The sequence below is a fragment of the Bicyclus anynana genome, chromosome 11, assembly GCF_947172395.1.
Source record: "Bicyclus anynana chromosome 11, ilBicAnyn1.1, whole genome shotgun sequence".
NCBI classification, from domain to species: Eukaryota; Metazoa; Arthropoda; class Insecta; order Lepidoptera; family Nymphalidae; genus Bicyclus; species Bicyclus anynana.
Genome location: NC_069093.1, coordinates 6,410,938 through 6,435,678, shown reverse-complemented (window position 1 = coordinate 6,435,678; position 24,741 = coordinate 6,410,938). Strand labels below are relative to the sequence as shown.

The following is a 24,741-nucleotide window of genomic DNA, read 5'->3' as shown; positions in this document are numbered from 1 at the left end:
TCGAGGAAGGCTATATGATATATATTAGCCCCATATTCCTACGAGAACCATGCGGATGAAACCGCGTGGGGTCAGCTAGTTAGTCATAAACTGTAGGTACTCATATCTCGGAAAACGAAAAACCCCTAAGCCAGGTTTTTCAGGCAATAAGTTAAAATACTGTTTCGAGATATTCAATCGACTCTCTGAAGAAGATAATCTCGTACTAAATACTGGATAAAACAGTGCGCTAAAAGATTAGTCACAACAAGTTTTTGCGGTCATGGTCAAATTGTGGCTTCCACTTTCAAATCAAATTGTTATTGGACCGCGTAGGATTTATGACCGCAGAACAAAGAGAAACATAACAATAAAAAAAAACATAGCATTCAGTACCTATTCAGGTATTTACGCTTGCAATAAGAGCTTTAATGAACTGGAAGTAAAAAATGTAGGTCGCTGTTTAATAACATTTTTTACTATTTCTTTGAAGTAAGTAAGTACCTAAGGCCTTATGAGGCTTAATTATATCTACGAGCTATAAAATGTGGGTTATAAAATATTTATGCGAGATTGAATCCAATCCAATTTTCAATCCGTCTAATACGCGGATAAATCTAATAATTCTTGATAGAGGCGATTCAAAAAGAGAGAAACAATTTATATTTAAAATAAGGGTTCCGTTTTTTACTTCGTACGTTCGGAACCCTAAAAAGCAACTCATCTATTGTCAGACGAATCTGCTTTTTGAACCGGTAGTAGAACAGTATTACAAACAGAAGCTTGACGTTTCAAAAGTAACAATTTTTCATATGTCCTACTGACATTCATGTAAAAGTAGAGAAATCGTAAAATAAAATTTTATTACTGCGATCTAAAACTACGAAATAAGTAATTATGATTTAGACGTAGTTATACAATAAAAATAAATGTATCATATAAATCTATTAAGTAATTCTGAAATATTCGGTAGCTATAACCTAACTATGGCGAGGTTTAGTACTGAAGATTTCAGTTTCTCCAAAGTTAGCCTGCTATCAATTTAAATTGTTTATGGTGAGATTACAGTCTATCTATATATTCTGATAGTAATGTTATATGAGAAAAAAGTAAGCTAAAATTTATCCAAGTATTCATAAAAGAGGGCGGCTAGTTGTTAACAAAAAAGGTATAGTTTTACTAACCGAACTATCAGCTTCTACTTCGTCGACGTCTCCCGGGCAGGACCCCACCTCGTACGCTGCTGTGGCCGCGTGTCTCCTCACCATCTGAGTGATGGCAATGTTCAGGCACACTCGCATGGTGTAAGCATTCGCTACTGCCAGGAAACCCATGATCGCCATTACCCATCGCTGCGGTATCACGAATACTGTGGACAAACAAAAAACATAGTATTACTTATCGATAACTAACTATCTTCTATACTTATAATAAAAGTGGTCGAATTCTATACATTTATTCGTAATTTGAGATTTTACTTATAACATTTGTAACAACAAACTTAGCGAGGCATAAAAGACGCCAGCGCCTTCTAGAATCTATACTTATAATACGACTTCTGTACATTCTGTATATTGAAGATATTTTGAAAATTTTTGTTGAAGGGCATTATATAATCGATACTGAAGCTAAAAATATTTTTTTTCGATTTTTTGCCTGTCTGTCTGTCCGTGTTATTTTGTTATTCGGGTAACACGCTGAAACTACTGAATGAATTAAAATGAAGGAGAAGGTTATAGGATACTTTTTATTGCGAAAATAAAATGAGAAGGAGGAAATAGGGGTTGAAAGTTTGTGTGGAAAGTCCTTCATTTTTAGAGTTACAGTTTTCAAAATTTGTTCATAAATTATAAAAAAAACGCAAAATATAATGGGATTCAAAAATTATTTAAATTCTAACTCTAAAGTGGTAAAATAGGGCTTGAAAGTTTACATTGCGGACGAAGTCGCGGGCGTCCTCTAGTTTAGTATAAAATCGTTGCACACAGATACATAGGTAACACGTTAGACGATTTAGTACTTCGGATTATATACTAGTACTTAAGTAATTATAGGAAATCTACCTGACGCGATACCTGCAAGTACTCATTGGTACGTGTAAGCGATTGCATCAGTAAATATTTAAATTACTAAGTACCTAGTTGGAAGAAAGTTTAAGTCACACAGGAATCGCTTTTATCTTTGAAGACCTGCGTAATTGACGAAGATTTGTGTTAAGGTTTTGGTCAACTAAAACGGTTTCTTGCATGAGAACATCAGAAAAAAAATAGCTTAAAGCCAACGTAAACAGATAGTTAACTCATATCAAATTTAATATAAACAATATTAATTTCGCATAGTACATACATACACAAAAATAATTAATTAAACACATAAAAAAATCCGACTGCATAAAGTATAAAAAGCTGAAAAGAAAACAAACAAGCTCAGTCCAGAAGTGTAGAAAGCAATTAGAAAACAGCTAATTTCTTAAAATGCTCACAACTGAAAAGTTGGAGGTGCATGCCCCGGACCGGATACGAACCCACACCCTCCAGAATCGGAGGCAGAGGTCATATCCACTGGGCTATCAGGGCTCATGTATGTATGATATACCTAAATATATTGCTGGCAGAAAAAATATGACCTAGGCAGTAAGGCAGGCAAAGTTAGCCTCAATAAAACATATTATCTCTAAAGTAATCTAGCATTTGCACTTAAATACAAAGCACGTTTAAAACATTTGTGTAAAGATCGATTGCAGTGTGAATATTTATTATCGTAATGATTGTATTACTAGTTCCTCCTTCCTCTTAAATTAAATTCAAGACTTGGACGTATATAAATTATATGTATAGTACCTATTTAAAAAGAAGAACTGTTTAAAAATTCGCTCACAGAGTTCTATTAGCATCCAATGGTGAATGGAGTCGTGCAACGAAAACATAAAATAAAATTCATAGATATGGATCATTATCAACCTATTTTAACGGCTCACTATAAGGCAGGCCTTCCTACGTATAGAAGACGGGTTATGGAACTTAGACTCACCACGCTACTTCAATGCGGGTTGGTGGGCGTTGATAATGTTTCTATAGCGACTAGTAATCCAATCGTGGCCGACGTCTTAACGTGCTCTTTCAGGCACGGGGATGTAACACCACCAACTTCCCAAAGAAAAAAGAAAATTTCTTAGAAGAAAAGCTCAGTGTCTCACAGACCCAGGGACTCGAACCTAAACTAAAATACATAGCTATGGATCATCATTATCAACCTATTTTAGCGGCTCACTATAGGGCCAGGCCTTCCTACGTATAGGAGAGGGGTTATGGAGCTTAGACTCAGCACGCTACTTCAATGCGGGTTGGTAGGTGTGTGTGTGAGTGATAATAATTATGACCGACTGAAGTGGAGAGCAGGACCGACGAGTGTAACCTTGGGCCATGGAGTCGCAGTGCCAAAAAAATCCTCGAATCATATCACCGCCGCGTTTACTTGAGCCATGATAACTCTGTGTAGGTACATGACTTCTTATGTACTTACTTTTTATGGAAATCTTAATTTTACGCGGACAAAGTCGCGGCTAGTAATATTATAGTGAAGTAAAGTTTCTGGTACTATAGATTCTAGAAAGTATCTCTATATCTCTGGATCTACTAAACCGATTTTGAAAATTCTTACTACTATAGAAATCCACTTTATTTGTTAGTGTCATAGGCTATATTTTATCCCCGTATTCTCACGGGTACGGCAACTATGCGGGTGAAACGAGCGTCGGCCTATCAATAATAAAGTACACATATGACGAACATTACATAGTTCCCAGCCGATAACTAGGCACCTATTGTTATGTAACAGTTTGGCGCGATGTTATTGGTTTTTGTTTCTTTTGCGAACTGAAACAATGGTCTGTAGCGATATAAAGGCTCTACAATCCACGTGTAATAGTCAAAACATTAAATAGTAATCATTCAAAATTATAGTAAAACCTCGACCTGTAATAATCGGTTTCTTATTGATTAAATGCAAAAACGACGCACACGAGTATGACAGAGTAGTCTGATGAAATTACTTACTCACAGAAACATCGCTAATGACGTAAATTCCAAAAAGCTGAAAACTTATCTCAAGTTGACCTCCAGGGGTCGAAGTTAAAAAGGAAACAGAACAAATGATTCAGGTAGCTGAGCTTAGAAATCATCATCATCATCATATCAGCCGATAAACGTCCACTGCAAGACATAGGTCTTTTGTAGGGACTTCCAAACACTGAGCAGGTATCGTGAGCTTAGCAATACTAGCAACTAAATAATTTTTAAACTCGATGCGAGCAACAACATTCTTATGCAACTATGACCTTGCATAAAATTTTTTGCACGCATATGAACGATGGGAATCTTTCACAATCCATACTTATATTGTAAATGCGAAAGTAAATCTGTCTATCTGTTACCTCTTCACAGATAAACCACTAAACCGATTTGGATGAATATATTCTACTTTGTATACCGGTAACATCCATGGTTTGCACAATATTTGTAAAAAACAGAATAAACAGAAAAAACAGAACACGCGAACGGAGTCACGGGCGTTCGCTAGTTTCATTATAAATGTGTCCTAAACATTAATCTGATTGAAAATGCAATTATTTTATTATTGTAACGTACTGCATTCAATTCGAATTCGTGAACATACTTACTTTTCTTTTCTTTAATTCTTTACAAGTTAACCCTTAATTACAATCTCACCTGATGGGTAAGTGATGATGGAATCTAAGATGGAAGCGGGCTAACTTGTTAGGAGCAGGATGAAAATCCACTCCCCTTTCGGTCTCTGCACGTCATGGTACCGGAACGCTAAATCGCTTGGCGGTACGTCTTTGCCGGTAAGTTGGTAACTAGCCACGGTCGAAGCCTCCCACAAGCCAGACCTGATCCAATTAAGAAAATCCAGCCGGTCCAGCCGGGGATCAAACCCAGGACGTCCGTCTGGTCAATCCACCGCGCAAACCACCGCGCCACAGAGGTCGACAAACATTTCCGTACATTCCGAAGTACCTAGTCATAGATCTATATTTTGTATGGTGTCTTGTACTAGATCCTACTTCCGTCACCCGTGAGAATGCCTCAGATGTGCTTCGAATTCAAATCGTATGTATTCACGCAGCTCAACATAGGGACTGTCCCCTGAATAGCGTAACAATGTGGATTTGGATGTGACATCGAATTAGTGCGTAAGCAATATCCGGAATCGGTCCGAGTTTTTATATTCATCGGATTCGTATAGAGACAGTGCGTAACTGCGATTACAAGTTTCGACAACCAGCATGTAATGATTTATTTATTTTGCTATCCTCCGCGAAAAGCCGACGAACCCATGCGACAACGTCAACCAGGTCCGACAAAATACTCTCTACGTACGTTTCACCCTGAAACCGGAGCATCCTCACCTTCAGGAGATGTTGACTCTACAACGTGCAATTGCATTACAATCATTATATATTCATGATGAACTTCCGCAAAGTAACGCCTGCTTCTATCCAACCAGCAGGGTCAAAAAATGAGTCACTATATTGTTTTTCAACATATTTTCGTTTATCCAATCGTATTTTCATTTTACGTAAAGTGGTAGTAATATAGAAGTGATAATATTAAGCAGTAAGATTATTTCAACGAAAATCCGTTAATTACCTACATAATTTCGTCGAAATAATCATGTTAGATCAAAAAAAATATTGCCATTTGATGTAAAATGACGTAGTCAAGATCATTTCGGTTAAATAACTATGTTAAATGATCACAATTCCGAAAATACGATGTAGTGACTTATTTCATTAATGGTAAATACACCGAGTTACAGAATAACCCTGCAAAACACGAAATATTGGAAATAATAATTACCTATTTACCTTGTGTTTACAAGTTTACTGCTTTCGTAAGCTTTTAGTGTTGATGATTTCACAATAATTTCAGTTAGCAATCTTACCCACATCTACATATGCATACAAGTAAGTAGGTTGATGGCTTAGCATTATAATAATTATTTCGTTGAACAGCGTTGTTAACTTCCGTTATACTCTAACAATAAATGTTTACTATCAATTCTTGAGGCAGTGGCCGTAAAGACTGCAAATTAACAAGGTCGTATGAGTCAGAAGCTCAGAAGGCCTCGGGATTTGCACACACTATGAATTGTTATATTATTTTGTTATATTTGCTTCAACTTTTCAGTATGACCAACTGGTTTTCACTGGACTTCGGCCGTGGCTAGTTACCACCCTACCGACAAAGACGTACCGCCAAGCGATTTAGCGTTCCGGTACGATGTCGTGTAGAAACCGAAAGGGGTGTGGATTTTCATCCTCCTCCTAACAAGTTAGCCCGCTTCCATTTTAGATTGCATCATCACTTACCATCAGGTGAGATTGTAGTCAAGGGCTAAATTGTAAAGAAAAAAAAAGAAAAAATAATAATAAAATAAAAACTAGCGGACGCCCGCGATTATATTCGCGTGGAATTCTGTTTTAACAAATCTCGCGGAAACAATGATTTTTTCCGGTATGAAAAGTAGCCCATACGTTAATCCAGGATAAAATCTATGTCCATTCCAAATTTCAGCCAAATCGCTTCAGTAGTAGCGGCGTTAAAGAGTAACAAACATCAAACAAACATACACACTTTCGCGTTTATCATATTAGTGGGATATTCTCGTTCACTATGATCAATACTCCCGTTCTTGTCCAATTAGTCTGAAAGCCTTAGATCTGTGATTTCTGTCTGCCTGTGATTTCAAATAAACTGTGTTTTTGAAGTGCTTATAGCTATTTGGTTTGCATGATACTAAAACATAATAAAACCTTTTTAAATTTTTGTCTATCTGTCTTTCTGTTCGTCTGGGCTAATCTCTGGAACGGCTAAAACTATTTTTATGGGACTCTTACTAGAAGATAGAGGAGGTTATATAGCAATTTATAGTCTACTTTTAATTCCGATAAACACATGGTTCATGCGGGATTTGTGAAAAACATAATTTCACGCGTAAATATTTAAAATGGGTTTCGGACTTTTGTATCAATTGTGGTGCGCATTTCCAATAACGGTATTAATGTGATAGTACCTACATATTAGAATCTTCTAGATGTTGTTGTTAGTTTTAACATTTTACTACACTAAAGTTTTATACTGTAGCTAGTCAAATGCTTCAGACAATTCTACATTATCTTTGGTGCGTTTGCCATTTAGATCGTTTTCCGCTAAACATTACTTGGTTTCTCTTCAATTACGTCTTCTTTGTTTAGTTTCTAAACAATGCATTACATTCTGTTTCCTTATATAAATTTCCGTTTAATAATATGAAACCCATCACGTAGATAATAAGGAATTTTGCGAAGAAAAACCTTGTCCATGTCATACTTAATTACTGAGATTGGTTCTGATGGACAATGGGAATTGCGAATACTGCAGAATGAACATACGAGTAGTAACTACAGGGTGTATCATTTAATTTTTTTAATTCGTTTACTTTAAGTAAGCTTATTTTCAAGGACTTTTGAAACATCAATTTTGTCTGTTAACTCTACTACCGGTTCGGAAGGCTGATTCTACTGAGATGTGCCACCTAAAAGCTTAGTATTAGTAGTTCATCATTATACCGCTTAATTAAACGTCCTATTACATAGCCAGACCTCCCTTATTAGTGAATTAGGAGCTTCGACCTGCTAGACTATTCTGTTACGATATTTTTATAACTCGCAAGTGCGAGTTTCGAATTTACCTCTATCTCTCTCTGTTTAACACGTTACTATAGAATGAGAAAGATAGCGGTGAATTCGAAACTCACAATTGCGAGTTATACAAAACATCGTTAGAGAATAATCGTGCTGCTCGCCAATGTTACTCTAATGCTGGTTGGCGAGCTAAGGATAATAATGTTGATTGTTAATGATCATAATCGGGACAGCTTAACATATACTCTCCGAGGCAGGGAGGTGTGAACATCATGCCTATTTTTTAACATTTTTACCAACTCCCGACTAAGATTTTTTACTGAAAATATCTTTTAAGGAAGAATTAAGGCTTAGAACTATAGGACTTAATAGTTTATCTTTTAAAATAAACAATCACAAACAAAATATAGCATAATTATTTGAGTTATAACAAGAGATTAATAATTCAAATAATTATGAGCACAAATTTAAACAGACCGTGTCTCAATGCCAACATTTCAAATATTTTTGTTCATATTTCCGAGTTAAAAATAGCAGTCATTTAGTGTTAAGCTATTCTTAAATCAATATAATCATAGGTGATTACTTTTTGATGATGTATATGCAAAATTTACAAATAATGCTGCACGTAAATATTTTGCAACAATTATGCTAATACAAATTATACATATCTACAGTTCCCATCAAGGTTTTATGCAGCAAAGCAGCAGTGCAAATTAATTTTCTTTTTTAAAAATCCTCAAACTGATATATGTATAGATGATAATTATTTTATAAATTAATATAGAATTTATTTAAAAAAAAATATTTATCTAAGCTCCAACAACAGCTTTTTTCAGTAGGTATTTTGAAAAACAAAGGAAATATGTTGACAATTATTTAGAATAATTGTAGGTACATATACGAGTATATTTTTCAAACAAGCTTTAATTAAATGCCTTAAAAAGAAGAGAATATGCCATCAAAATTAAAAGTAGATAGCTACCTACTTCAAAATATTCAATGATATATTGTCACTAGAACTGAAAAAATACTCAAAATTTCAAAGTTTAGATGAAATGTTTAAAAACTTCCACAATTTGACGAAATGTTATTTTAATTTTAACACAAAATTATTGAACAGATTTTCATGAAAATTAAATGGGACCAATCTAAAAGTACTTTTACTGTACTCTTTGAAACAAAAAAATAATTTTTAAAAGTGGTTAAGAAATGATGAAGTTATGCGGTAATGAACATAAAAGAAAAACATACGCGTCGAATTGAGAACCTACTCCCTTTTTTCCTTTTCTTTCCTTTCCTTTTAAGTCGGTTAAAAAACTTAAAATTTCAAAGTTTAGACGAAATGTTTAAAAACTTGTATAATTTGATACGTACATCCGTGCCACCGTCAGGGCAAGTTGAATAAAATATGTATTTTTTTTAAATATATTTTTGTAATATACGGAACACGCTGTATAATTTAATTATTAAGGTATACCTATGACGTCCAGAGCGCACTCTACCGTGTCGAGGCTGGGAGCGCTGATATTGTCAAATCGATGCATTGATCAACGATCCCAACGTAGTTTTTATACCAACTCATTGTAGCACAGAATTGTTGAAACACAATGTGATTGACCGTTGAGTACCGTAAAGACTCTCGAGGTTATTCTATTGTTGGCTCCAACAACTTGCGTACATTACGTGGTTCTTTCAGATGTTGTGCATTTTATGTGATGTCGTGGTTATAAGAATGAAATTGTCTATTGAATAATTGATTTCTTTTTCGATGTGCAACTTCAAGGTTGTTTGATTGTGTTCGTTGGAATTAGGCTGGTGTTTTTGCTTTACATCATGGTTGCAGAAATCATTTAGTAAACTACTATTTACACTTTACAGCTTATGGTGTCAACAACATTTGTTACGGTTACTAAATTAACAATTGTAAACTATGATTGATTGATGTGATAATGGTTCGCGGCACCATTTGTGTCGCCATCTAAAACCAGTTTTTTGACAATTTATACTTTCCGATTCAGTTCACGATAACAACGCGTATGTACAAAATAAATTAGAAAAAAAGTCCTACAGTTTATGTCTCAATATTTTTTTCCGTAGAATCAATAGTTTCAGCGTATGAGCGCCGAGTGTTTTCGCTAAATAACTCGTTTTTAATACACTACATAAAATACTCGCATTACAATTGTTAGATTACTTACTCGTAGAAGCATACTTTCCAGGTAAGTCAACCAGATGATTGTATTTAACATAGCCTTTATTTTAGCCATATGGCTTTTAACATAGTTAACGTAGGTTGAGTCACATTACAATTGTTAGATTACTTACTTGTAGAAGCACACTTTCCAGGTAAGTCAACCAGATGATTATCTACTAGTACTATTAGGCCTATGTCATAGTTAACGTAGGTTGATTCGTCACCACTAATGAAATACTATGTCACCCATCTCTTAAAGCATTTAATAACTTTTAGATGGAAGCCAAAACAATGGACTCGTTATTAACACCGTCATCGCTGGATCACAGAAATGGACTTAATATTTCCGTTTCATTAGGTTGGTACTGCTGTAGAATATTAAAAGAGCCCGTTAAAATTCCCGTTGAAGAAACTATCAAATTGTTGACACGGTGTCCATCAGTACCAAGAATGTTCAGGACATCTCGAGTTTTAAACAGTTTGTTCAAGAAACTGAAAGTAATAAAGTAGTTTGTTAATTTATCAAGTTCCTGACTGATTTATATTCGGTCGTTTCATTACTAAAGTGCATCTCTACATTTACATTTAACTTAATCTGTAGATTCGACCAACGAAATTAACAGAGGAAGTTGAAACTGAGCAGTTTCTGAATAATCGATAATAGTTATTTGTGTTAAGCTAGGCAGCAAAATTGATTTTTACGGCGAGAGTGCGTGTCGAATGCTAAGCAATAAAATAAATTTGTTGCCGTGCGCAATACAATTTTTTTCATCTCATTAGATGACTAGAAGGAAATGCTAAGTACTACAAAATCTCAATTTGACAATACACTTTGTAGATGTAAAATTAATATCATTTCTATCACACATGGTCATTGGTCGCTTAACTATTAATTCTTAATTCTCTATACTGCTACTGAAGGCAGTATTTTACACAGAAGAACTGATCAGATGTTCTATCACAAAATCTGTTGTGTAAAGTCTGTTTTTAATACCCGACTGCAAGAAGGGTTGTGTTTTCGCGCGTATCTTGTATGTATGTATGTAATATTCTTTATTACCTCATATCTTCGAAAACGCTGAACGGATTTATGTAATTAAGATATCGTTAGATTTGTCTTAATAACCCAAGTGTTTTTAGATAAGTGAAATTAAAAATAACAACACGACGACTATGAGACGCTATGATGGCTATAGACGAAAAAAAAAACAACACGACGACTATAAGACGCTAAAGACTCGATTTAAAAAAAAAATCTCATATTGCGATATACGGATCAAATTCAAGGGCTCATCAAGAGATTCAAGGATTTCAAAATGGTATATCATGGACATATTAATAAAACGCACAATTAGAAAAACGTTATTTAGTAATCGCTATACAAAATACGCGAGGTGGATGACTAGGTACGAGCACGTTAGGGTTTTTTTTTTAATTTTTTTTACAAAAGAGTGTCCCAGCATTCCAGTAGAGTTGGTCACACTATGGTCCGCCCGAATCATCAGTGTCGTTCGCCCATAATGATGCAGTGCAAAAAAGTTGCAATGTGGAGAAACCGGGCACGCTCCCGCCGACTCGATCACCTAAATTGGCATTGGTATTGAGAAACTCGTTAGAAGTGTTAGTTTTTGTTGGTGTTCACGCAGATTTCTATTGAACCGCCGTTGCATTCCGGTGTCGTACGATCCTGTCGGCCAATGGCGGGGCGGGACGGCTTGCCATCGGCAGACAGGCTGGCGGTGGTCTTCCACGCCATAAGACCAGGCGCACATTGTCGGAATTTGTTACGATAAAAAATTCATACAAGACATGCCTGCCTTTACTACACAAAATGCAGAGACGTAATTACTGAATAGCAAAGTAATAAATACGTTTTTTGTGACTTGTTTTAAATAATAAATTATTTTGTTACTTAATTAATTATTGCTAATAAAATATAACTTTTTTAAGCACTTACTGGTAGAGTTTGGCTAATGAAAGTAGAGACTGAAATCACCCGCCAAATTAAAAAAAAATCGGAGTACATTCTAAATATTACAGTGCAGATATTGGAATAACTCATTTGGTAAGTTCGTTTGATGTTCAATTTTAATTTGTTTAAATGATTTTTTTTCATTTTTCACAACTTTTATTAGCCAAACTCTATGTCATGTTAATTGTATAACAAATGCCTTACATATTTCAAAAAATACCGAAGTTATGTTTGAACAAGTGCAGCCGAGGAATTACGTTGTGAATATTAAATTTATTGTATCAGCTTGCGGTGACAACAGGACACGAAATTGAGATCTTTAACAAGAAACCGATCAACGTCATGTATTCATATTTATTTATTATGCATCGTGCTTTATATACGTAAGGTATAATGTACCTAACACATCATCATTTGCAACCCATAATCTGCACACTGAGACGCACAGTCTCCTCTCAGAATGAGAAGAGACAGACTTCACACACCAAGATAATTAGGACAATTCTCAGGTATGCAGGTTTCCTCGCAATGTTTTCCTTCACCGTTTCTGACACGTAATTAATTTCTTATAATGCATATATTTCAAAGTTGGAGATGCACGCCCCGGAAAGGAATCGAACCTACCCTCCGATTCGAAGGCAGAGGTAATTACCACTGGGCTATCACGGCTCACCTATAGGTGGGTACCTAACTACTCACAAACTATGCCACAATGTCTTACAAATTGCGTGGTACAAATTTTCATTTCCTGATAACTAAGTTAGCTACCAGAATTAAGAATTTTCGTAAATAAAAAAGATGATCATCTCATCGAGATGAAGCTACTCACGAAAAATTAACTTGTTAGTAATCAGTTGTAAAAAATGTTCTATGGATCCCTGACTATATTTTATTTGGCTAAAAACTTTAGGGATCACGGAGGAACGATAATCTGTATCACAGAATATATACGTACAAGTACCTATATGTATACTTACGAATACGTGGCGTGCACTTTATACGTGCAAAATGCTCTATCTACCCTGAGACTTAGAATGAACCTATAATGAAGAAGGAATTTCGTAATCTATACTAATAATATAAAGCTGAAGAGTTTGTTTGTTTGTTTGATTGAACGCGCTAATCTCAGAAACTACTGGTCCGATTTGAAAAATTATTTCTGTGTTAGATAGCCCATTTATCGAAGAAGGCTATAGGCTATATATTATCCCCATATTCTTACGGGAACGGGAACCACGCGGGTAAAACCGCGCGGTGTCAACTAGTCTATACATATACTGCCCTAGTTAACAAATTGGTTTCTTTCATTATCACCACAATTATTTACCTACAGAGGTCATTATTTCGTAACTTGTGTTGTTAATTAATTAAAGATTAGTGTTATCTTAACAAGGTTACAGGAACAGAACAACAAAAGAAATCTCGTCTCGTAAACGCCGACCGACCCGCAAAGGAACATCGTGGTGGAACTAAGCTCCATATCTCCTTTTTTATAAGGAGGGAAGTCTGGTCCTGTGATTGGCCATTGAAATAGATGATGACTCTCTCATAGTAGGGGTATGGTAGGGATAGGGGTAGGGTAGGGTAGGGGTAGTTAAAAGTCTACATCGAGTTTCACGCGGACGAAGTCGCAGGCGTCCGCTAGTGCATAATAAAAAATCTGATTGCGTAGCATTGCGTACATATCAGCAATTATTTATTATTAATGTGGGAACGTAGGTTAAAGCAGTAGCTTTTCCTTATCACCAGTGAATATCCATAAGCAATAAGGCTTGATTATGATGAAACAATATTAATATACGCATTCGAGACACGTGTTTGTATTTATTATAAAACGTAAACAATTAACGTGTGCGTGCACTTTTATTAGACTGAGAGCCTGAGATGGTCAGACCTTCATCTTTTTATAAAAGATGAAAGTTTGTTCGCGATCTTATCATCATAGATGGGCAATAATACTATAGAGTTTGAACCGATGTTTTTGGACTGAATGAAATGAATAACAGACTGGCGATTCTAGGGACACGATTTCTTATATTTTCTTGAGGGAAATTGTCTCTCAAAATCCCTACCCTATCCCTACCCTATTCCTACCCTACCCCTACCTACCCCTACCCATTCTCTACCCTACCCTACCCCTGCCCTACCCCAAAACTACGACGATTCGAAAGTACCACGAAACGTTTCTTAAATATACCTTAAGCACCCCCGCCTTGGTGACGCCCACTTCGCAACGGACCGTGCAGCAGAAATCGTAATATAGTATCGTAGGATCGCGCAGGCCGGGGGGCGTGTAGCGATGAATGAAACGACTGATGCACCTCACTTCCCGCACGCACGATTTCACACCCGCGCAGTCTTTCCCCCCGTCGCCCGCATATCATGGGAGTGTCATCAACGAACTTGCCAGACTATATAAGGCGATAAGCTAAACTATCTAAAATGTTTGAAGCATGTGAGACCTTCGCGGGAGGTACTTATTCTGGTGCTAAATCTACTGCTGAGCGTACACAAGAACAAATGATAGGGGAATGAAAATCTCAAAAATAGAAGATGAAGAACTTCTTTAATTTTTAAGAAACATAATTATTCTATAGATCTCAATTATCGGGGAGAGAGGGGGTATAAAAATTTAAAAAATCATAATTATGAAAATACTGGATAACTAACTTCATGCGGTGTTAAGGCGGTGCCAACACAGTGATGCATTAACTTAATCATAAAGTTTTAGAATTTAAAGACAGTTCTCTCCCGTGGTTCTTTCAGAAACAGTTTTAATTAATACGTCACTGGCTTGGCACCGCCTTCAAAGTGATCAGAAGGTAGCACGTACGATGTTATTTTTCGCTTTTTTGTTTTGTTAATTTGAAGTCGGTTTAATTTTTTGTTGAAAAGATTTTTTGATTTATGATACATACGAATAGCTACCGAAACCCAAAATTTCGCTTGTCACCTTCAAATATATTTTGTTTGAGTTGATTTATGTAATGTACCTACCGTAGGAACTAGGTTAAAGTTACCGGAAAGTTTTGTTTACAAGCACTTTTGAAGTTTTGAAACGTTAAGTTTGACTATTTGTTAACACTATCATGGATTAGGTAAGGCAAGTTCTGTTATAAGAGTCCAATACAGTTCTTGAAATCGATTATAATGCGTACTTATTTTTTTTTCTTTTTCTTTCCCCTTCAGGAAGAAAAAATCCCTGCTGACTCCTGCCTGTCGACACTTAACCTCCTCTGTACTCCAAGGGTGGCACGCAAAAAAAAATGTGTATTGATGGAAACTTATTTAACACTTGTAGGTAGGCACAAGTAAGTACATACATGCAATTAGTAGTAACGATTGGGGTATCGTGTATTCTATGCTTTAACATTAGTTTGCAGACAGACTGCAGAGCCGTTGAACGGGCTACAAGTCCCTTTCACCTTAATGCAGTAAATCAGTCGCCTCATGTTTATTACCGCGCAGGCGGTACAAATGATAGATTTTCCCAAAGACACCATAGAGGAAAGTTAATTTAAATCCTTTATTACGTGACTCGATTGGCCCTTGAATGTGTCTATGGTCAGATAGTAAAAGCGTGTGAATTTTAAGGCCTTACTTAGGTACGTTAGGTACTTGAAAATTTTCAGGTATGCAGGTTTCCTCACGATGTTTTCCTTCACCGTTTGAGACACGTGATATTTAATTTCTTAAATTACACATACTCGTAGTTAGCTAATCACCATCATCATTATCAGCCGATGTCCGACGTTCACTGCTGGACATAGGCCTCTTGCATGAACTTCCAAAACGGTCTAGAGCCGCCAGCATCCAGCGGCTCCTGCAACCCGCTTAATGTCTTCGGTCCACCTAGTGGGGGGTCAACCAACACTGCGCTTTCCGGTGCGGGGTCGCCATTCCAGCACTTTGGGACCCCAACGTTCATCGGCTCTTCGAATTATGTGGCCTGCCCATTGCCACTTCAGATTCGCGACTCGTTGAGCTGTGTGACTTTGGTTTGTCTGCGGATCTCCTCATTTCTGATTCTAGCTAATAAGGCTAATATAATACAAGGTTCAATTCTGAGGTTAGAGCCGAAATTCATTATTTTTATTATAAAACATACTCAAAGATTTTACGGACTGCTAAAAATGAATTAAATTCTTTTACGAAACTGCTATTTGTAAGTTTTGTGCTTTTTTTTTGTTTTTCTTTGCATAAATCTGAGTGATTTTTTTTGTTATTCTTTGCATAACTCTGAGCCACTAATGCGTGCCTCCAAATTCTTTGTTAATGGCTATAAAAACCACCGAAATTAATGACGGTGCCCAACAAATTGCTTATAAAAATTCACTACATTGTCTAGAGCGTGTAAGCTAATTGCTTGCTTGTTGAAAATCCGGTTTTCGAGTCGACAAACTACTTACTTTATTTATGTGATTTTATTTATAATGCCAAATTAATAAAATGCTGTTTAACAAAACCCATTTTATTTATTTGGCATTATTTATTCGCTGCTGCTGTTGGTTAATTTTATTTTTCCAAAGTCAAAAAAATAAAGAACATTGACTTCTACGTTAGGTAGGTTTATAAAATTATATAATTTATTATCTTTGTTATATAATATGGTTCTGGTTCGATTTAGAAGTTGAAAATATTTTTGTTTCGGTATCTCATTTAATTACATAAATAATTCAGTTTAAAAATTTCACCGAATCATTTCGCCGCGGCTAGTTGCCTCGACATAAGTACTTGCTCATTTTTTGCGCAAAGGATAAGTCTGGCAGTCCAGTGCGGAAATGCAGCCAGTATTCTTGCCAACATTCCACGTGGGCATGTTTTGTATAGTTATTGTGCAGAAAACAACAACGAATGGATTAACTTACGAAAGGAGTTTTTTAAACTATTATCTCCCACGTTTACTTCACATACTCATTATTCATCTTCACAGTATATAAGAATCTACTATTTTAATACCAAACATGTTTGTTATTCACTTATAATAGTAGATTGTTTTACAAGGGACTAAAATTATATACGAGGTATTTTTAGGGCCCGAGACATAAGGCGAGGGCCGCCTAAATAGAAACCGAGTTTATAATGGGTTTAGCCCCACGTGTTACACTCTGTTTTTCACTACGATTGCGAGGAAATAAAATAATTTAGTACAATATTCAATGATTTATTTTAATTGAAAATTAAATGTACAAAGTCTACAATTTTGGATATTAAGGGAGATGCTTTTACCCGGTAACATAATTTCCGACTACTGAAGAAAAGAAGAATAATGAATGTGAGGTAAACGTGAGACATAATAGTTTAAAAAACTCCTTTCGTAAGTAAATCCATTCGTTGTTGTTTTCTCCACTTATTAAATTTTTCGTAGGTATTCGTAGGTATCGTAAGTATTTAAGTAAATGCGTCTCGACTCTGATGGTAACAGATTGAAAATTTCATCCATCTCCAATTTCAGATTACCATTCTCACTAGATGAAGACAACAATAGCAATTATTGTTGAAAAATATGTAAGTTACGGTCACAAATTTACAATGAATTTCTGAAAAAAATCAAGTGTGTATTATTCATGCCAATTGTTTTTTAAATTCTCGCTTTTTAATTTTATTTTTTTCACATGAGAAAAAGGCAAAGGTATTACACCGTAAAGGATGTCCCATGTCTTCAAATCTCGCTCTATTCGCAACTCAATAAAATTAAATAAAAAAATAAACGCATTCCACAGACAAGAACGGTGCATTTCATTTCAATTTAAAGTTTTTTATTTATTTTTCAAAACAATCGGCGCCTTACTTATAATGATTTTACTTTCGAATAAAACCTCCTCCGTTTTATAGTAGGCTAGTACTCGTAACAGACAAGAATTAAAAAAACAAAATTACTTTAGCCCCTAGAGGCTAGTATGCTTGTTTAGCCCCGCTGTGGAGTGGTAATATGACAGTGTTTTTGAGCAAGAGTAGTGAAAATATAATTAGGGCTGACAAACTCTCAGCTCAACTTGAAAATGAGAAAGGTTTAGCTCTCATTCATAGGCATTAAAGTACGTATTGCAGATTCGCAATCTTGTTTGATCAATCTATCGATCGATTAGTGTGGAATCCCTCACGTGGCTTACAAAGGGCCTCATGATATTGCGAAAACAAACATTGGTACCATATCACATTTCTCATGCATATTAGTTAGTTATGAAGCGTGAATGATCTATTCTCATGCGGAAATTATAGAAACAATACATTCCGATACAACTATATTACTTCCATTGACTGCTATGTCATATTGTACCCGTTTCATAAATCCTTCGTACTTGAGACTAGTGGACGCCCGCGACTTCGTCCGCCCTTAGACCTCCTTAATCCGGCCCTATCGCAAAATTCGTTCTTACAGTTCATTTCATATAGGATGGTGCGGGTGACAGTTCATTTCACTCTTAAAAGTTTGCCGTGATTCACGATAATAGTGCGTTTTATCAACGTCATACAGGCGACTGTCGCCGTACCCACGCTATCTGAAAAACACTTTAGTGGTTACCTACTAACTATAAACTACGTCCCTGTCAAATTTCAGCTTTGTACATGAAGCGGTTTTCGAGACTTCGTGATGAATGATCTTTTGCATTTATGTATTAAGATTAAATTATTATTCACTTCTACTTGGTCCTAGGAGCTAGGATGTTCACAATTTTGTCCATGTGGAATTTGGTTCTTTTTGAATATTTGTCGTTTTTCCATTACGTCAGATTTTAATTTAATAAAGCTTTCTTCAAAATTGGCTTTATCAAAAACCACAATTTATAATCAAGTAGAGAAAAGTAGACGGAGCCTTATATGGGATGTGTTAAGCATATTACTTCATTTTACAATAGTTTTTCTTCAAGATGGAAGGTCAGGCATATGTCGTCGAACCTGAGTCTAACAAAGAACAGTCTGGCTTTAGTTTTGAAATGTCAAAGTCAAAGTCAAAAATCATTTATTTCAAATAGGCTTACTTTACAAGCTCTTTCGAAACGTCAGGTAATAATATTAAACTTAAGATAATGGTGATAATAATCATTCGAAAACTTAAAATTAAAGTAAATAGTTTTTCATTTAATCAATTTATCTTTAAATTAATAAGTGTTATTTCAAAAATCTTAGATATTGAGCACTAAAATGTTTATAACGACACATCTCATTAAATACCTACAAAATTGATAAACCCAATTTATTCATGACAGTTCAGACAGGGTCAAGTGAGTTAACACCAATTCATCATCATCATCATTATCAACCCATATTCAGCACACTGTCGAGCTCGAGTCTCCTCTCAGAATGAGGGGGGAGGGAGGGCAAACACCAATTTGTTCAAGCAAATTACTATACAAACAAAAATACGCTGTAAGAGCAATCTAAGATTGGTATCAGCTGAAACCGACAACTTTCGCAACGTGGCCTTAAACAGTTTTTATGTTCATGCTTTATTTTAATTTTATCTGCTCATTTTACCTAATAATGCCCAGTTTCAGCATGCGACCTCATTCACGATTTTGATAGAAGATTTACGTATATTTCCAAACCTATTGTTTGTATTGGTTATTAGGAAAGGCGTCGCGGAAATTTCTATACCAATCAGTTTTAAGACTCTATGGCTTAACTCTCTCGAGTGGTCCTATCTTGATTTTATTTTATTGTAAGAGGAAATCCTCCTAAATGACATCCAGGTATCCTGGATAACGATGTCCCTTGATCATGGATATCGTCATCTATTGGTTTGGTGGGCTTGGTTGGTTATTGAAATGAATTAGTTTGGTGAAGCATAGACAGACATAATAAGCATTCGTCTACAATTATATTTGTACTAGCTGACGCCGCTCGGTTTCACTCGCGTGGTTCCCGTTAATATATATATATATATTATATATATATAAATACTATATAGTGTATATATATATATATATATGTTTGTTTGTTTAATTGAACGCGCTAAACTCAGGAACTACTGGTACGATTTGAAAAATTCTTTCTGTGTTAGTAGTTAGCCCATTTATCGAGGAAGGCTATAGGTTATATATTATGTATTCCTACTGGAACGGGAACCACGCGGGTAATACCGCGCGGCGTCAGCTAGTATTTAGAATAAATTAAGAAAATAAGTAAATAATTCTTACAAGAAAATCTCCTTTTCTTAATAAAAGAAACATATTTCTACTAATAAATCAAATATCATTATGTAACTAACTACTTATTTGCGTAAAAAAAGAAAAGAATTCAAGTATTTTTTAAAACATAGGTTTAAAAATATGTCATTCATCACAATTAGGAACCAAATAAATAGGATTTCAGGTAAGTAAATTATTCACACATTAACAGGTGACGATTAGTTTACACTTAATTAATAATTAAATAATGCCTGTCATAATGTGATAATTTCTACGCATTTGTTAAAACAGGTTTCTGGGAGCGAGTATGCAAAATGTGAATTAATTATTTTATAACTAACACACAGGCGCATATTTTAATTATAGAATAAATAAATCCGTTAAGAATTTTTATTGTTCCTGTCTGAAAATTGATTTTACATTTAAAGAAATTATTTTATTTATTTCTTTTAATATTTTTTCATTGTTTTTGTTAGAAAGGATCCTAGCGATCTTTGCAAGTATCAGTAGTATCTACATAAATCCGCTTAGTAGTTATTAGTATGCCATAAGAGTAAGTACAAATAATAAAGGTTGGATTACTTTCATGTTTTCTTAGTGTAAAGTTACTCGTAGCTTATTTAATGAATTTTATTAACTGAAAATGTCTATAAGGCAAAAGCAAAGCTAGCAAAAGAACTAAGGAATGCTAAATCATACCGCTAAATGATTTAGCATTCCTATTTTATTTAAGATTTTTTTTTAATTATATAATCTTAATATATCGGAACCGGGAATCGAACCAAGGATGTTTTAAGGATCGCGTACTCAACTTACGGATATCTGATAATTCAGTTTTTCTCGGATAATTGAATATGATATAAAGCCAAGATTGAAGAAGCTTTTCTTCAATCTTAGCAGATTTGCAAAAATCATATGACAATCGTATGAAAAACATCTTACTCGTAGGTTAAGAGAAACAAAAGCAATTGTGTAAGGGTCTGAATTAAGATCTAATGCGAATACATACCTACTTTCTAATTCTTTAAGTTAAAAAAACTTCAAGTATAATTTACCTAAATGAATAAAAACAAAACGAAAATTAAAAATATTTAACTAACTACATATAGTACGAGTAATTAAAAAGTATAAAAATAATTTCGCTAACAGCAATACTTACATTTCGACAAAATCAACTGCCAGCCGGTCAACATTTTGCAAAAAATCAATAATTCACCACTTAATTGTCAATAAAATCACTCGTATTTTATTTTATACGTCTTTTCTAACATATATATAAAGTTCAACAGTAACAAATGTCCGTAATAATATCACAAGCTTTCATTTAAACTCAATAGTTATCGATGTTATACACGTAAACGATAAAGTTCGCGGTTAGCGCACGCGTCGATATGCGCGCTAGTTCGTGCGCGGTGCAATCGTGAAATCGAGTCGCGCGCGCTCGCCTCGCCTCTATATAGCCTTCCTGCGAACGCGCGCAGAACCAATTACCGGGATAAGTAAACGACTTCATTTAGCACGAACAGCCCAACTTATAAAAGTTATTTCTTTTGCCTTAGTGAATATTTTATTTTATCCTACTGATCCGAGAATGGGGATGATGACTAGGTTTGAATATATTGATTTTTATGATACATTCGGGTAAATAAGGTCAATGTTAACTAATATATACATAAAAAGCAAAGAGCGTCTGGATATTTGCAAAATAAATAATATTATAAAATTTCAAAATCTATTGAATTTTTTTTATCGTAATTAGATAAAAATTCATACAGTTTTAGATTCCTTACATTCAATGTGACATTTTTTAATATATGATCTATAAACATAAACGCACAAATAACAAAGACATTAGTAATTTTGTTTGAACGCCCATACAAACCTAACGATCAGCGAGCCAACGACGTCACTAAATCGTACCATTTTGCATGGAGCGTTTTCCAAGGATCTGGCCAAATCTGGCCCTTAAAATCCCTGTATTTCCGAAAGTAATGATCGCAGATACCCTGTTACTTTTACAAAATTGCTTTACTATTAGCGTACTCTTAATTTATATACAATTTAAAAAACTGTAATCATCCCTATTACCGGGATAAGTAAACGACTTCATTTAACACGAATAGCGCAACCTATAAAAGTTATTTACAATATTTCTTTTATTTTTTATTTTATTTTATTTATTTGGGATCGAAAACAGTTGTGTACAATAATATATATTACAAAACTTAAAGTAAATTTAAAAACAAATAGTTTACATACACAACCCACATCTCTATCCACGAGTAATTATACAATTTTACCTTTTTTTTATTCTTTACAAGTTAGCCCTTGACTACAACCTCACCTGATGGTAAGTGATGATGCAATCTAAGATGGAAGCGGGCTAACTTGTTAGGAGGAGGATGAAAATCCACACCCCATTTCGGTTTCTACACGACATCGTACCCGAACGCTAAATCGCTTGGCGGTACGTTTTTGTCGGTAAGGTAACTAGCCACGGCCAAAGCCTCAAATAAGCCAGACCTGAACCAATTAAGATAACCTCTATCGGTCCAGCCGGGGATCGAGCCCAGGACCTCCGTCTTGTAAACCCACTGCGCATAGTACCTACTGCGCCACGGAAAAATACTACAAAATACCTAAATTAACATTTTTAGGAAAGGTTTAATGAAGGCGGATTGTTATACGTACAGCCTTCCTGGAACGCACTCAGAACATCAGCTACCCCCGTCTTAACTTACAACATTTATTTTTTTATTAGTTATATAATATGAGCTTAAGCTAAACTTTCATATGAGCTTAAGCTAAACTTTCATATGAACTTTTATAAAATCACGAAAGTCTGGCAACCACAGACTATTATATAATTTACAGGCTTTCAGCTTTCCTCCTGTTTGGAGGAGAAATATGAATAAAAAAATGTATATCTATCTTTTCGTTTGTCCGTCTGTATATCTGTTTGTTTCTTTATCTATCTTTTTGTTTGTATATCTGTTTGTATGGGCTAATATTTAGAACGACTGAATCAGTTTCAATGGGACTTTCAATTAAAGATAGAGGAGGTGCAACTTAACTAACAAACTAAAACTGAAAATCTTAATTTTATGCGGAAGAAGTCGCGGGTGTTTGCTTGTAGCTGATATATATTTTTAAAAATTAATAGCCTCAATAGCTCAAAGGTAAGAGCGGTCGGACTCATCACCGAGGGGTGGTGGTTCGAGCCCCGTTGGTCTATTGTCGTACCCACTCCTAACACAGTCTTTCCCGAATAACTGGAGGGGAATGGGAATATTGATGATATTAAAAAAAATATATAGAGCAAATATTTTTTTTTTAATATCGTAGTTAAAATAAATTGAATGGATCATAGCTCTTTTGGTGGCTGTTATAATAATTATTAACATTACACCAACAAAACCAAACGAAACCTAGATCTTATTATATGTTATGTCACTAAGACACTTCCGGGGCATATGTTAATGGAACCAGTTTTATTTGTAACACAGCGGTCAAGTTTAGCATGCATTTATGCTAATATTAAAGTTTAATTTAATATTCTTTCATTATAACCTCATAAGACATTTTTAAAAAGAACCAATCTTTTTTACGTATTTTTTTCATTTGTAAAATATATAATACTAAAGGACGCCCGTGATTTCGTCCGCCCTTAGACCTCTTTAATCCGGCCCTCTCGCTAAATTCGTTCTTAGCAGACCACTACTATCTAAGTTTGGCAGGGAGGTAGTTTTACCACCCTGCCAAATTTCGTGTTTGTACGTCAAGCAGTTTTTGAGATATGATGAATGACCTTTCGCATTTATATATTAAGATATTTAATGAAATAAAATACGTTTTATTGTACCTCATCATCATCATCATTAACAGCTGATGGATGTCCAATGCTGTACATACTTGTAGGCCTTTTGTAAAGACATACAAACACCACAGTCTAGAGCCGTTATTTTATTTGAACGAACTTCTTGGTCTTAATTTTTTAGAAGGAAAAATTAAGACCAGGGGTCCTCCGGGGTCCAACCCCTAAAAGGCCCCCTGACCCTAAAAGGCTCCCGACCCCAAAAGGCACCCGTCCCCAAAAGGCCCCCCGACTTCAATAGGCCCTTCGACCTCAAATTTGAATTTCGAAGATTTAATGGGATGGGATGGGTTGGAATGGAATGACATGGGATGGGATGCGATATCGGTAGCGATAGCTATAGCAATAGCGATAACGTTATTTATAGAGATAGCGATAGCGATAAAATCTATAGCGATAGCAATGATAGCTATAGCGAACTTCGTTCATTCGGGTGTCCCTTGACACCTCTCAAGTTTTTTTTCTATATTTCTTATCATCATCATCATCATTTTCAGCTGATGGACGTCCACTGCTGGACATAGGCCTCTTGCATGGACCTCCAAGCATAACGATCTCGAGCCGCCAGCATCCAGCGGTTTCCTGCAATCCGCTTGATGTCCTCTGTCCACCTAGTGGGGGGTCGACCAACACTGCGCTTTCCGGTGCGGGGTCGCCATTCCAACACCTTGGGACCCCAACGTCCATCGGCTCTTCGAACTATGTGGCCTGCCCATTGCCACTTCAGCTTCGCGACTCGCTGAGCTATGTCGGTGACTTTCGTCTGCGGATCTCCTCATTTCTGATTCGATCACGCAGAGAAACTCCAAGCATAGATCGCTCCATCGCCCGCTGAGTGATTTTGAGCCTTCTAATGAGGCCCATAGTTAGCGACCAAGTTTC

General features: G+C 35.5%; 1 protein-coding gene across 2 annotated transcripts in view; it reads right to left on the bottom strand.

Annotated features, from left to right (window-relative positions):
- LOC112048596 (putative inorganic phosphate cotransporter) overlaps positions 1-24,741 on the bottom strand; it is a 58,071-nt gene that overhangs the window by 13,593 nt on the left and 19,737 nt on the right. The window contains exons 1-2 of one of the 2 annotated variants that reach the window (XM_024086200.2): positions 21,145-21,420; positions 1,164-1,348 (exon numbers count right to left, since the gene is read on the bottom strand). In XM_024086200.2, coding sequence (XP_023941968.1) covers positions 1,164-1,348; positions 21,145-21,178 — 219 coding nt within the window. In that variant the 5' untranslated portion in view covers positions 21,179-21,420. Of the gene's footprint in view, positions 1-1,163; positions 1,349-21,144; positions 21,421-24,741 lie in introns of those variants that run through there. The other variant, XM_024086199.2, reaches the window with a different exon arrangement.